This window comes from Parasteatoda tepidariorum, chromosome 10 (assembly GCF_982258835.1).
Source record: "Parasteatoda tepidariorum strain Cologne lab strain chromosome 10, Ptep-v5.0, whole genome shotgun sequence".
NCBI classification, from domain to species: domain Eukaryota; kingdom Metazoa; phylum Arthropoda; class Arachnida; order Araneae; family Theridiidae; genus Parasteatoda; species Parasteatoda tepidariorum.
This window is the reverse complement of record NC_141764.1, coordinates 55593347-55607146: the sequence shown is the minus strand read 5'-3', so window position 1 is coordinate 55607146 and position 13800 is coordinate 55593347. Positions and strand designations below refer to the sequence as shown.

General features: G+C 26.1%; 1 protein-coding gene across 1 annotated transcript in view; it reads right to left on the bottom strand.

Annotated features, from left to right (window-relative positions):
* LOC107452989 (cell adhesion molecule Dscam1) overlaps nt 1-13800 on the bottom strand; it is a 270828-nt gene that overhangs the window by 66619 nt on the left and 190409 nt on the right. The window contains exons 14-16 of the mRNA XM_016069635.4: nt 13012-13159; nt 6727-6875; nt 3639-3770 (exon numbers count right to left, since the gene is read on the bottom strand). Of these exons, the coding sequence (XP_015925121.2) occupies nt 3639-3770; nt 6727-6875; nt 13012-13159 (429 nt within the window). The remainder of the gene's footprint in view (nt 1-3638; nt 3771-6726; nt 6876-13011; nt 13160-13800) is intronic.

Here is a 13800-nt window from a genome sequence, read left to right as displayed (position 1 = left end):
CATATCTGAACTTGAACTGAGTCTCGGTGGTGAGGACATAGGTGACACCACAGGGCATCGCTTGGTTGCTACAGATTTGCTACAATAATAGTTAAAATTCATAAAATACATACTTGATTTAATTGTAATTATTTATAATTCAAAAGCGATGCAATTTAATTAATTTAAAATATGCCTAAAATTAGGTATTTAAATATTTCTGTATTTTAGTAATTTTATTAAAAATGTCGTTTTCATGAATTTTTATTATTTATTTCTTTTTGACTTAAGAAAACTATGTTTGAGCAAAGCTTATGGTAAAAACAATATTAAAGTAAAGTCAAGTAGTTAATGTTAATTAGTTAATTTTTTTATTCGAATTCATATTAAGCTAGGATTATTGCAGAACAAAAATTATACTTATTTTTTTCTAATCAAAATAAATATATAGTTTGGATTTCAAACAAATTTATATCAAAAGAGTTTGTAAAATTGAGTTTGAAAATTGGTATTTAATCCAGATTTTTTAGCTTTTAACGTCCTCTTCAAAAATTTATTAATTTCACTTAGTTTCAGAAATTTGTCTTAAAAAAATTTAGGCAATTTAAAACAATATACCTTTTTTATTGCTTGAAAATAAAGCTTTATAAATTAAACGAATAAATTTGTTCGAAAAAAAATGACTCATAGTATTTTCAATTGAACCTAAAGGAGCATAATATTTATAAAACTGCCTACTTTAAAAATTCGTTTAGAGCTCCTTTCTTTTAAAAATTAAACTTCAAAGAAAAATGACGTAACTTAGGGGAAAGAAAAAAAAAACTCAAATCTACAGTGGTTAGGAATTTTTCATAAAAAAAAACCTCTTAAGTAATAATTAATTTAATTGTTGTTTTACCGTATACAATCAAAATAATTGGATAACCACAAAATGCTGCTATTCAACCTGCTAACTCTGAAAAATTTTTTTAACTGTGTTTTCACCTTACTTGATTTAACAAATTAAAACTTTATCTTCGCCAACAAGACCCAGCTCATGAAACTAATTAGTTCTTTGTAGCCGTCTTGTCACAGGACTGCAGCCGAGATGGTTAATCGGTCAATCTCACGACAGACGGGAAGCCAGTACGAATCCCAGCCAGTGTCGATATGTTCACAGCGAAAGCTTTCACAAGTACTATATTATCTAATTCGATATTTAAATTCAATAAACATTAAGATAAAAAAAATTCCTATCTAAGGCTTTCTCTATCAAAAGGAATTTTTTTGAAACGAAAACTATAGTATTTTTTATCGCTTACGATAGATGGCACCACTAAATACAAAAATTTCGAATATTTACAGTAAAAATTTTGACTGCAATTAACAAACTGAAATACTGAAAATCGCTCAAACACGAGTTAAAATCACTCAAGTTTGAGTGAAAACGATTCACTCAGGTAATACTGAAAATCACTCAAACTCGAGTGAAAATAACTCAAATTTGAGTGAAATTTTTTTCACTCAAATTGAGCTATTTCCATATAACTCTTTCACTTGAGTTATTTTAACTCCAGATGAGAAGGCCGGTTTTTTCTAGATGAAAGAGTTAAATAGCACTCAAGTTGAGTTATTTTCACTCGTTCATTTGAAGAGAGTGAGTCTTGTGATTTGTCGTCAGAAAGATTTTCGGGTGGTAAGCGCTTTTAAAATGAACTATTTGTCCATTAGTTAATTTTATTTTATACCTAAAAATTAAATATCAAAAGCTATTGTGATCCATTTATATATTTTTAATAACTGAATTTTGGAGGAATTTGCTAAAAAGGCATTGAATTTGCGCAGAAAGTTTGCTATCTTGGCATTTAACATTAAAGGTTTCAATGGTAAAATTATACAGGTCTTATATTTCGTAAGTTGAATTTTAATGTTTTATTTAAGATGTCTATTTTGCATTTTAGAGATCTATTTGCTTGCAGGTAAGTTTTACGAGGGAAAATGCTGAATTCTACATTACTTAATCAATAAGCTTGCATTAGCAGAAAATATTATATGCTTTTAATATTCAATTGAAGCCAATCATTGAGAAACATATATGGGTCATTCTCACGAAAACTGTCATTTTTCAGTTCATAAAATCCCAAGAAAGTAAAGTGAATAAAAAACTCTGAAACTTTTTATATTAATAGAAATATGTAATGGCATTATAAAGAAAGTATATATCCTATAAATTATACTTAATATTTAAATTAATTAATTTTTTCAAAAATTAATTTATAATTAATTAATTTATAATAATTAATAATTAATTAATTAATTTAATAAATAAATAAATTTATTTAATAAATTAATTTATTAATTTTTCAATTTATTTTTCAAATTAATTAATAAGTAAATTAATTATTTTCACTATTTAAAAAGTGAGAGAATGACACTAATAGTGAGGGAATGATATTTTTTTTAATACATGTTTTTATCTAAGTTACATCTACCTAAAGTTTGAAAATGATAACATACTAAGTATATCTAATATTTATTATAATTTAGTCTTATATATTTAATAGTTTTTACAGGTTTTGGAAATAAAATTGGCTGGCACGATTGAACAAAAAACATTTGATAATATACTCATCTTGAATCATTCCCTCACTTAAGCGTCATTCCCTCACTTTATACACTAGTGAGGGAATGACGAATTCAATAAAATTTAAAAATAACAGTTAGGCCTAATTAATTTCTGAAGTCAATCACATACACTTATATTCATACAAGAAAGCAACATATAATTATCCACTTTCTCGATGAAGTTGTATTTTATTTTACTCTAAAAAAAGACATGAGGGAATGACAAATGTAAAAAATTTTACCTGGTTTGATTCATTCAAATTTATTCCACAGCAAAGCTTCTTTAAGTTGAAGATGGAAACATACTACAATTTTGTTCTATGATGCTAGTTGTTAACTTCTGAAGTTTTTATTAAAATATTTTTATTCTAAGAAGATTGCAGGTGATAAGAACATTGTTGTGAGGGAATGACGCGAAACACTGGGGACAAAGTTTAAAATAGTGCTGTGTTAATATTTTTATCAGAAATTAAATTTAAAATTGATTTTCTGAATTCTATATCTCAGTATTCTGAAATAAAAAACACGAATTTGTAAAAAAAAAATTTTTATTTCAGAAACAATTTTTTTCTTTTTTTAATTCAGCAGTGGGGACAAGTGAGGGAATGACATATTGGTATATTTTAATTACAAAAAATAAATAAAAAATAAAAATTGATAATTTTATTTTTATTCTTTTGTTAGCTTGCATTCTGAAGGACACTTTCCCTGAATTTTTTTTTTCGTAAGCTGTTAAACAAGCATAAAATATACTGGGGACATGAAAATGACTGTTTTTGTGAGAATGACCCATATATGTAATTTATAAATTAAAATTTAGTTATTGAAAACATTTTTAAAGAAAATTTTTTTTTTTGAAAAAATAATTGTTTAAACTAAAACGTTTTGAAAGCATGCATCAAACAATACATTTGTTATTTAATATTTTATCTTCTTAAAAATCTTACGTCTTTAACAAATAGCGAAATTAAGTAACATTAAGTCACTGTTTTTTTTGTATTTCAGACAGTATCCCACCTTCCCGAGTTTAAATTTGTGTAATTATTATTACTTACCTTTTCCATCAACATATTCCAAAATATATTTAACTATTGGTGTGTTTCCAGAAAATGGTTTTGTCCATCTCAGTACAGCTTTTCTTCCACTTATATGGACAGCTTCCATATTTGTTGGAGCATCAGGACGTTCTAATTATGAATAAAAGTTAAACATTAAGTTATTAATGACTATATTTTGACTTACTGAGAAAAATGTGCGTCAAAAACTGTCAGAATAGGATAAAACTCACCGTACTTCTCTATTGGTTCACCAAAAAGTTACATTTTTAATTAATCGTTAATTTTTACAGAAGAACTTTTATAATTATTTCGGCAAAATTAACATGATGGTTTTGTAATATTTGATAAAATTTGGTAATTTTTATCATGATACATTAGAACAAAGCACAAAAACTATTTATTCAATTAAATTTACTCTTCAGTTTTGCATTGTTTCCTAATTGTGTGGAAATAAGAACTATGTATACTTTTGAAAAAAAGAATTTCTGGTTTAAACCATTACCACTGGAACGGAAAAATTTCTAACTGGATGGTTTAAATACCGTATAATTTGGTTATATTTACCAGAAGTATGTTTTTTTGTTCTTCCTTACTAGAAATGTCATTACTAAACATTACGGAAACTTGAAAAGAATTATTTTTTCCGTACACTTCTTATAACTGACCAAAAACAAAAAAATAGATAAAAATGTAAACATACTTTTTTTATGTCTCATGTTGAGTGATGTGCTAATTGATCTAAGTTCAAGAATTTACTATTTTCCCGCCACCTTATCTTCTTATCTTTCGCATTTATTTAATTAAAGCATCATAAGATCAAGTTCATTCATAATAATTACTGCTGTGTAATATTTCTTTACCTGACAGGAGTTGAAATGTTGTGATGGGAAACTAATTAAGGTAACTGATTAGTGATTTATTTAGTTTGATTTTAATTTTCACGTAAAATAAATTCAAAACCTGAATTTGATAAAGGTTAAAGATTGCAAAAAATAGTTCTTCCTCTTACTTTTTAAATAAGAAATTTTATTAGATCTATAAGCATTTAATATTTGATTACATAAATAAAATTTTTTGCGTACTCATTGATTTATTTATATTGAGCCTTCAGTAGGGATGATAAATTATTCTAACTTATCCACAGTACTGGGCTGATAACATAAATGGGTGAAAGATATACGATATCGATCCTATGAACGAAACCATTTATATCATGGCATGATTTGTATTTCCAGAAGCATTTCAACTTTCTTTTCAACAATTCAGCAATTGCCAAATGGAAATTATTCATTTTCACTCAAGTTCTTGATCTGAATATGATAGTATGGTTTTAGATATCTATTAATTAAAAGATAAATATTATGCATCTTTAATTGTAAATCTATTAACTAAAGATACATTAAATAAAATACACCTTTGATAGCTTTAAATAAGCTGTTTTTGAATCTAGAATATAGATGAAAATTAAGGTTAGTAGTTGAAAAAATAAAATATTTTAATAATCTCTGTTAAATTTGTTTTTAACTTATAAAAATAAAGAACATTGTTGTGATACTCCAGTTTAATTCATTTAATATTTTAAAACAGATAATTTTTAAAATTTTACTCTTATAATTGCACAAGCTTTTGACTTTTACTGTTCCCGACAGCTATCACTACATTTTTACTAATTCTAAGCATACCAGATATTTTTTATACATTTAGGTTCAAAAACTTTTTATTATTATTTTGATTGTGAGTTTTTCTGTAGAAACTCAGGCAAAAAATTTTCTTTGACGTCCCCTTCCTCTTCTCTATGTCAACATATAATTTTTTAAGTATCATGCTAAAAGTTTAGTGAATTTTATTGAATATTAAAGTACTTCGAATAACAATAAATCAGCTTCGATTATAACATATAACTTTTCATAGACTATAAGTTCTATAAGAGTTTCATAGCTTGAACCTGAATAAATGCATCTTAAAATTTGAGAAATCATGATTTTAGCCATTCTCTTTTTAAATTAAGTTAAAGTGGTTTTTTACACACAATACTAATTCTTACTTCCTGATTCCTGATTGATTAACGTTTTCAAACCTTCAGACATTTCAGAATTTCAGATAAATACATTAATTTGGTTGGAACAAACTAAATTGCAAAATAAATATTAAAAAAAATATTGCAATTAATAATGCACATCCAGGTTAGAAGTTGAAAAGTATCGTAACTGGAGGAAAGGGATCACGAAATAAATATACCACAGTTAATAGTCTATTCTATAAATTTAGTGTTTTAGGATATATTTTGTTCCCTTAGCTCGGGATATTTTGGTGCTGTACATCCTTAGTGTCAATTTCTAAAGCAATATTATAAATATTTTGTAAGTATGATTACAAAATAAATACATTGCAAAAAATTCCGGATTAAATCACTAAAGCATACGGATCAAATAAATATTACAGTAAAAAGTACGGTATAATATTTTACGGTAAAATTGATTTTACGGATGATGCACTTTAAGTGCCCGTACTTAATGTTGTAATTTGATTCGGAATTTTTCACTGTGTATGTATGATATTAAAATTAATGCTTGTCCTCTTTTTTGCGTTAAGTTATTTATGTCTTAACTATGTAACGCGTATTTTAAATCTTTTTTTTAAAAAAATATTAACTTAAGTTTTACAAATTCGTTTATCCGTTATATTTGCTAATCCTATAAGTCGAGGGTCTATTATAAAATATCAAACTTTATAATTGAAAAATAATAATTCGGAATATAAATTTAAAAAAAATTATGGACTAAATTGAAAGGAATTATGTCAATGATACTTGTAGCAAAAATAATAACAACAAAAATAGAATATTAAAGGTTTGACCTTTTATAGGTATAAAATATATTTTTATCATATGCGGAACAAATTGTGGAATTATTAAGAATGAATAACAAACTCCTAAACTAGTAGTTTCAAGATAACTTATGAAGGACATGTAGAAAAGTACAAAAGATTGAAAATGATTATCGCCCGAAATGTAAGTGCTTAAAAGCTTTTTAAGAATTTATATTGTGAGTAAATGGAGGTAAGGAGTAAGGGAAAAGTGAAGTACCTTGGACTGTTAATTGATTATGTTTCTCATCTTGTCCAAAAGCATTTGAGGCTACACACGTGTACAATCCATTATCTTGGCGTTCTACTACATGAATTGTGAGCTCTGACAGATGACCAGAATTCAACATTTGTTCTCGAAGCATATATCTAAAAGATAGACAATTTAATTTAGGATAACAAATTTCGTCTGAGTTGAAACATCAGCTGGGAATATAAAATGCACTAGAAAACTGAAACACGTGTTCAATTAAAGAATGATATCTATTTTTAAGGAAGATTTTAAATGCATTTCAATTTTTTTGGATACAATATATACATGAGCCGTCCGTCTGAAGGGTAGTGAAAGTAGGGTATTTTTTTAAGGGCCCCCGTGCAAGAGAATAAGTAGAAGAATGTTTTTAAAGATATCAGAAAATTTAAACTTATATTGAATTTTTCTGTTTTTAATCACCCTGATTGACGTTAAACTAGACTTGGCTCTTTAAAGATGTGTACTTTACAACAGCTGTTAATAGAAATTAAAGTTATAGAGTTAGAAAATGTGATTTAAAATCTTTTATATGCTTATTTAAGTGGGGTTCCTACTTTATTTCATAAGAGGCACTTAACTTGATTAAAATAAAATATATTCTATTAACTACGTTAAATTATATTATAATGCTCTCTTATTTTTGAAGTATTATATATACGACAAAAATCTAACCTAACAAAGAATGAATAAACATCTGTAAAAAAGGATGTTCTGTTACTTTATAACTTAAGGAAAGATTATTGCTTTACTATCGTTGTGAAGTTGCTTGATAGATATGAATGCTAAAAAAAAACAATATTTTTATCATAATGCGTAACAAAATGAATTTAAATTTTCATGCAACACGATTTAGTTCGAAATATAAGTTTTATTCAGTGTTCACAAGTTTTTTGACACAGTATATTTCCAACACAGAAGGCTTCTCTAAAATATTTAAATTTAAAACTAAATGTGGTAATCTTCTGCATATGAAATCCACTTCGATGTTTAGTTCTCATAATAATGCAATTGTAGAAAATAAATGGACAAAATTATTATTTTCTAAATTTATACTGAAAGCAAGCAAAATCTATAAAAAGCATTTTTTTAATAATTCTGTACATAAAAAAGTATTATGCATACAGATGTCTATTATATGCTTTTAAATTCAATATTTTGTATTTCTTTTAAATGTGACTAAATACTATCTTTGATTGCTCTTCAATTAAGGATAAAATTTTGACTATAATTTCAAAGAGTTTGTTAACATTAGCAAAGAAGTTAGAAAAAACTAGAAATGTTTTAAAGAAAAATGTTGAAGGGAATATATAATCTCGTCGTCAGCCTACATGATTGCATCCGCTAACTACAGTGCTTTCTAATATTGTATTAATATGACCAAAACAAATATATATCAATACAACTGTACTGATATTATGCTTTGTATGGATTATTTCCAAATTTTCTTGAATCTGGCTTGCATTTCTGCTTCCTTGAATTTTTTATTCCCCGTTTCCTTGTTTTCTTTGCATTTTTTTTCTTATTTTATGAATTCTATGTCCTTACAGCTTATGAGCAGTTAATAAGTTATATATATATATATATATATATATATATATATATATATATATATATATATATAGAAGAAATTCTAATGGCAGTAATTGATGAATGCGCACAGTATTACTCGGTAAATTGATGAACACGCTTATTTTAAAATTTAAACACTTTTAGTTTCATTCACATGAAACATTTTAAGCGTACTCTGCATTTTAAAATGTAAACAATCTAAGAAGTTGCCAAGCTATTGTTATATATTTCCCTGATTTTGTTCTTAGGGAAAATTAGACTCTTCTCGTCCAGATACGATCGGTTCAATCTCAGTAGAGTGCTCCAGAGGGAGAGTTTGGCGAGAATAAAGAGTGGAAAATAGCCAATATAGATCCAACATCACCTGATTCAGAAACACAGCCAACAAAGCCAGGAAAAGGAAGAGTTTTCTTTGATTTTATTTTTTCTCAGATTTTTGTTTTCTTCTTCACTTTTTCTGAGTTTTTGCCCTTTTTTAGTTAGGATAGAGGCTCTTTTTATCTTTTGTCGATATCCATTTCCGGAATTAGATTAGAATTTTTGTTTGGTCTTTCGGAAATTTTATTCGTGTATTTATTTTTGCTGATTTTATTTACGCAAAGGTGCACAAAAGAAGATAATATTATTCATTTTATTCTAAAATAGTTTGGTAGAAAAATTTATCAAAAAATTTGAATATTTTCTGTATATGAGAGAATGATTTTAAATTTATATACAATACATATTTTTTTATTTCACATTAAAATTATTTTATTAACAAAATAAGCTATATTTTTTAAAATAAACTAATGAAAAATTATTTATAGTCGAAAACTTTTTATATATTAAATAGTAATAATCTTTATTCAACCATGAAACAATATAATTGCAAAAAAAAGGAACAAAAGTAACAAAAGCGTTTTGAAATATAAATTGAAAAGAAATATAATAAATAACTACCTTTTAAATATAGTTATATTATAGTTAAACAAACTTTTTTCATTTATAAATTTGACGTAGATAGCTTTTCTTTATATTCAAACATGTCTTATTAGTGAAGATTTAAATGTTTGTGATATTTGAATTTGCAATTTTTTTTTACAATCTTAATTTCCCACATTGCATTGCATGCTTGATATTTTTACGTTAGCACTCATTGAGTTTTTTCGTTTCGAAATAATTTTCAGCACAACAATTTTTTCTTCAATAAAAATTTTATTCAGTTTATACTTTGTAATACAATTTTTTCTATCTTTTAAAATTTTCCTTATTTTCATTTATGAACAAATATCAGCATTTTTCCTTATAAAAAAAGTCATTTCTTGTCTATTATTACAAGGCAATATTAGTTTTGTTAGCATATTTGATAAGTCAATGTTTTTGTAATTTTTTGCCTAAATCAGAACTTTGTTTGTTGAATGAAAAAAAATGCGAGTTAGTCTTAAAACTAACTATTATTAATTAAAGGCGTGTTTGCTCAGGCGTTATGCAATAAAAAATATTTTGTTGAACTTTCTAATGGATAGGAAATATTTTTCCAAGTAAAGTTCTTAAAATTTTATATTCTTCTTAGTATTTTATATAAGGTAATTTAACGCAACTACTGTGACATTTTTCTCCTTTTAAAATGTTTTTAGGTATAACAGGTGGTCCTCAAAGATTTTTTTATTAATTTAAAATTTTATTACATATTTGTTGATTCCTGGTGTAAAAGAGAAAAATTACGGTTCCTCGTGAGGCAAATATCGTGTTTCTTAATCCAACATTGATAAAATTTTTATCCAATTTTAGTCATTTTTTTTGTTTCTTATATTTTATTCTATTTAACAGTATTGTATCAAAGTAAAAATTTTAAATCTTTGACGTATTTTTTCCTTGTTTACGTGCTACTTTACGAACAAAATATCAGTTTTCGAGTAGTTTAAAGCAAAGCATACGACACTAAGCAAAACCCTCAAAATCCCTCGACGCCTGTTAGAAATAAAGTGTTTAATTAGTTACTCAATCAGAAAAACATTATATTCGAAAACTCATACAATAATTAAAAAATCATTTTTGAATCATTAATTATTATTTATCCTATAAATGTGTTTCTATGTGTGTTGTAATTCCATTAAAATAATTTCAATGTATTTTTGTTTTCCAATAATTGAAACCTTCATTTTATCTAATTTAATTATCACCAGATTTTAAACTTATTGACTAATTTCCTTATAGCCATTTAAAAAAATTTATTTCGATAACAATAAATTTTCTTTACTTAAAACATATAACAGTTTTAAGAAATATTTTTATGTTAAAAATTATTATTCATTCTACAAATCTCTTTCTGTATATGATCCAATTAATATCAAGATTGTAAAAATGCCACTTTATTTTAACATAATTAAAAGCTTTATTTTATCTAATTTGATTATCGCCAATTTTAATTGAAATTTTGTTGCGATAAAATTAATTTGATATGTAGTTCACTCATTGATTTTGACAAATGAGTGACGTACGGAAGATTGAATCCGACAATGCATTTCAGATCTACTCCTCTAATGAGAACGAAAACCCCCAATCTCCCCCGTCGCGTGTTGCAAATACCGTGTTTAACTAGTAATTCGATAAAGGCAAAGGCTCATCCATTTAGAATTGTTTAACTAAGTGTGTCGCAAGAAATGTTTTCGATATATAATCTAATGTTATTGTCTGATAAGTGGAAGATTATACAAAGGGGAATTAAATTTGATTATGGCAATACATTAATGAAATCTACCTTAAAATTACACGATATTATCACATTTAATTTAATTTCGCTTGCTGTAACTACTGAGAAATATAAATTATTATTAAATATAAGTAATTAAGAAATTATAATTTTATTACAGCGAATTCAAGAAAATTTGTATTACTTAATAAAACTAGATTATTTGATATCATATTATTTTTTAAATACAGAAACATAATATTATCTTACAGTGTTTGTTTAGAAATTAAATGGATAATTTAATTTCTAATGTTTTCATCATAAAGAATATTTGATATTATATGTTCAAAAATTTATCGTAACAACTGCTTCATAATTAGTATTTTCTATTAATAAATATTTCTTGAATTTACATTTGATTAAATTTTCTAAGGGAATGTTTCATCTCTTGTATAACGCGATGCATTTAAATTTTGTATAATGCTATTGTAAACATGATCTCCGATGATGTTTCAAAACAAGTAATTTAGTCACAAAAATGAATAAGATGAACAATAAACTCGACAAAATTAAGTATAGAGCTGTTCAATATTTAAGTAGAGGATAACTAAACAAAACTAATGATTGATTTATAAAAAAATTATGTTATCAATAATTTATAGCAATAATTCAAAAGCACACACTTAAATATTAGATACTAAAAGCTATTAACGTTAATAACAAATCACTGATTTCTCGAATAATGATGGTGTTATATATTTTTTGATTGCGAAATTGATTTTTTATAACTTTATTTTTGACAGAAGCTATTGAGTGACAGTGAAAAAATCTGCATGTTTTATGTCGTGCTTCTATGCCTCAATAATGAATTATTCTAAGACTTATTTTATTTTCTTACTTGCAAGAGACAATGAAGATAATTTGCTAAAAATATTTATCGTCAAATATTAAGGTAAATAAAATACAGTATCAAGGCAAGTACGTGTGTTCCTTCTTTGGTAATTTATATAAATATGCTATTGTGATCATGAAATTAGATAATTAATTTTTAATTTAACTTACAATATATTAACACATCAGATATATTAAGTAATTCTTACTAAGTGATGATATGGCACAAATTCCGACATAAAATAATTTTATTAAAATTGTAGTTCATAAGAAATTTCTTTCACTGTAATATAATTTTAAATTTTAGATGTTCAAACAATGATTTATTAAGCATGTTTCTCCTGCCTCTCTTTTCCTGTGGAATTTTTTTTTCGAATTTCCTGTCCAGAAAAAGAAAATGAAATTTTTTTTAGTGCTAGAAATTAATATATATTCTACCATAAATTTGAAAATTCAAAATATTTTTATCAGCAAACAGTTTTTTGCTTGACCTATTAGTGGTGAAATAATTGATGTCCTATCCACTGATCTCCAGTTTTCCTTGCAATGCACCCAAGTTTTATCTTAAAACACATAACACATTAACACATAATAACACATAACATATTAAAACATAATATAACATACTTATTAACTCTATTGCTTTAAGGTGTTTAAGATAAATATCTGCATAAATAATTATTTAAATTAGGTAAAAAATATTTTAGAAAATCATATTTCCACCCTCACCGTTAAAAAAACTTTACAATCAGTCTTGGGCATCAGTGCGCAGAAGACACAACTGTTTTGACCAACTATTTCGACATGCAACGGAAGCACTAATGAAAGCGAAATTACAGAAAATGCTAAATGATTTTGATTTCAATTCAAGAAATCCCACTGTGAAAATTTTAAAGAAAGTGGAACCAGTTGAGCCATCCCTTAGCAATATTCCGAAAATGCAAAAATAATGCGGGATTCAAAGAGACGTGTAAGTAGCGAAGAATTTAACTTCAATTAAGCATTTCTTGTCTTCGTCTCGTGACACATGAAGCCAACCCATACAGACAAAAAAACTCCGAACGTATGAAATGCGACGCAGACAGAGAAGAGGTTAAAGGGTTTGACAAAATTGGATTTACCTTGGATGACTTAAGCCAGCAAAAGGCTGCTTATCTTTTAACCACATGTATGTCATTGGTTTTTCTCCAAAAGCTTCACACTTCAGAGTGACGGATTCTCCTGTTCTTACTGTTTGAGCCACAAACTTCTGTTTGAAATGAGCAGGAACTATAAAAATAATGTTTTCTTACACATTTTTGTAAAAATAACAATGCATTTGTTAAAAAAATTGAAAAGTTTGAATTTATATTCCCTGAAATTTCGATTGCGATAAAAAAGGGTTATTTTAGCCACCTATTCTAAAAATCATTCAGAGGGACGTTTGAAAAATACAATTTTCTCATTGGCTTAGAATATCTATTCATATATATTAAACTGCAGTCAATTCTGTTTTTTTTCCTCCAAATATTTTAAAGATAACATCAGTGTTGTTTGCTAGCTTATAGATCTTATTCATAAAAAAGGAGTTTTTTTTACTGGTTGTCCAGGATCTAACAATTTTTCGTTTGTAATGTCAGATAAACTTAAATAACGAACGTGAACGTGTATTCAGCCAGTAGACTAATAAACTAAGGAAATGATTTATCCCATTGATAATGAAAACTTCTAAAAATTATTAAAATAAAAAAGTATAGATCAATACAGAATAAAATATAATTGGATATCTAGAGAATCGTTTTGTAACCCAAATGTAATGGTTTGAATCTTGTTACTAGCTCAGCATGATGGAAGCGAGCCTCCTCCTATACACCAGAAAGAGCGGTTCACTTTTTCAGAACTCTTTTGAAAATACTCAGTATCCTAATTTA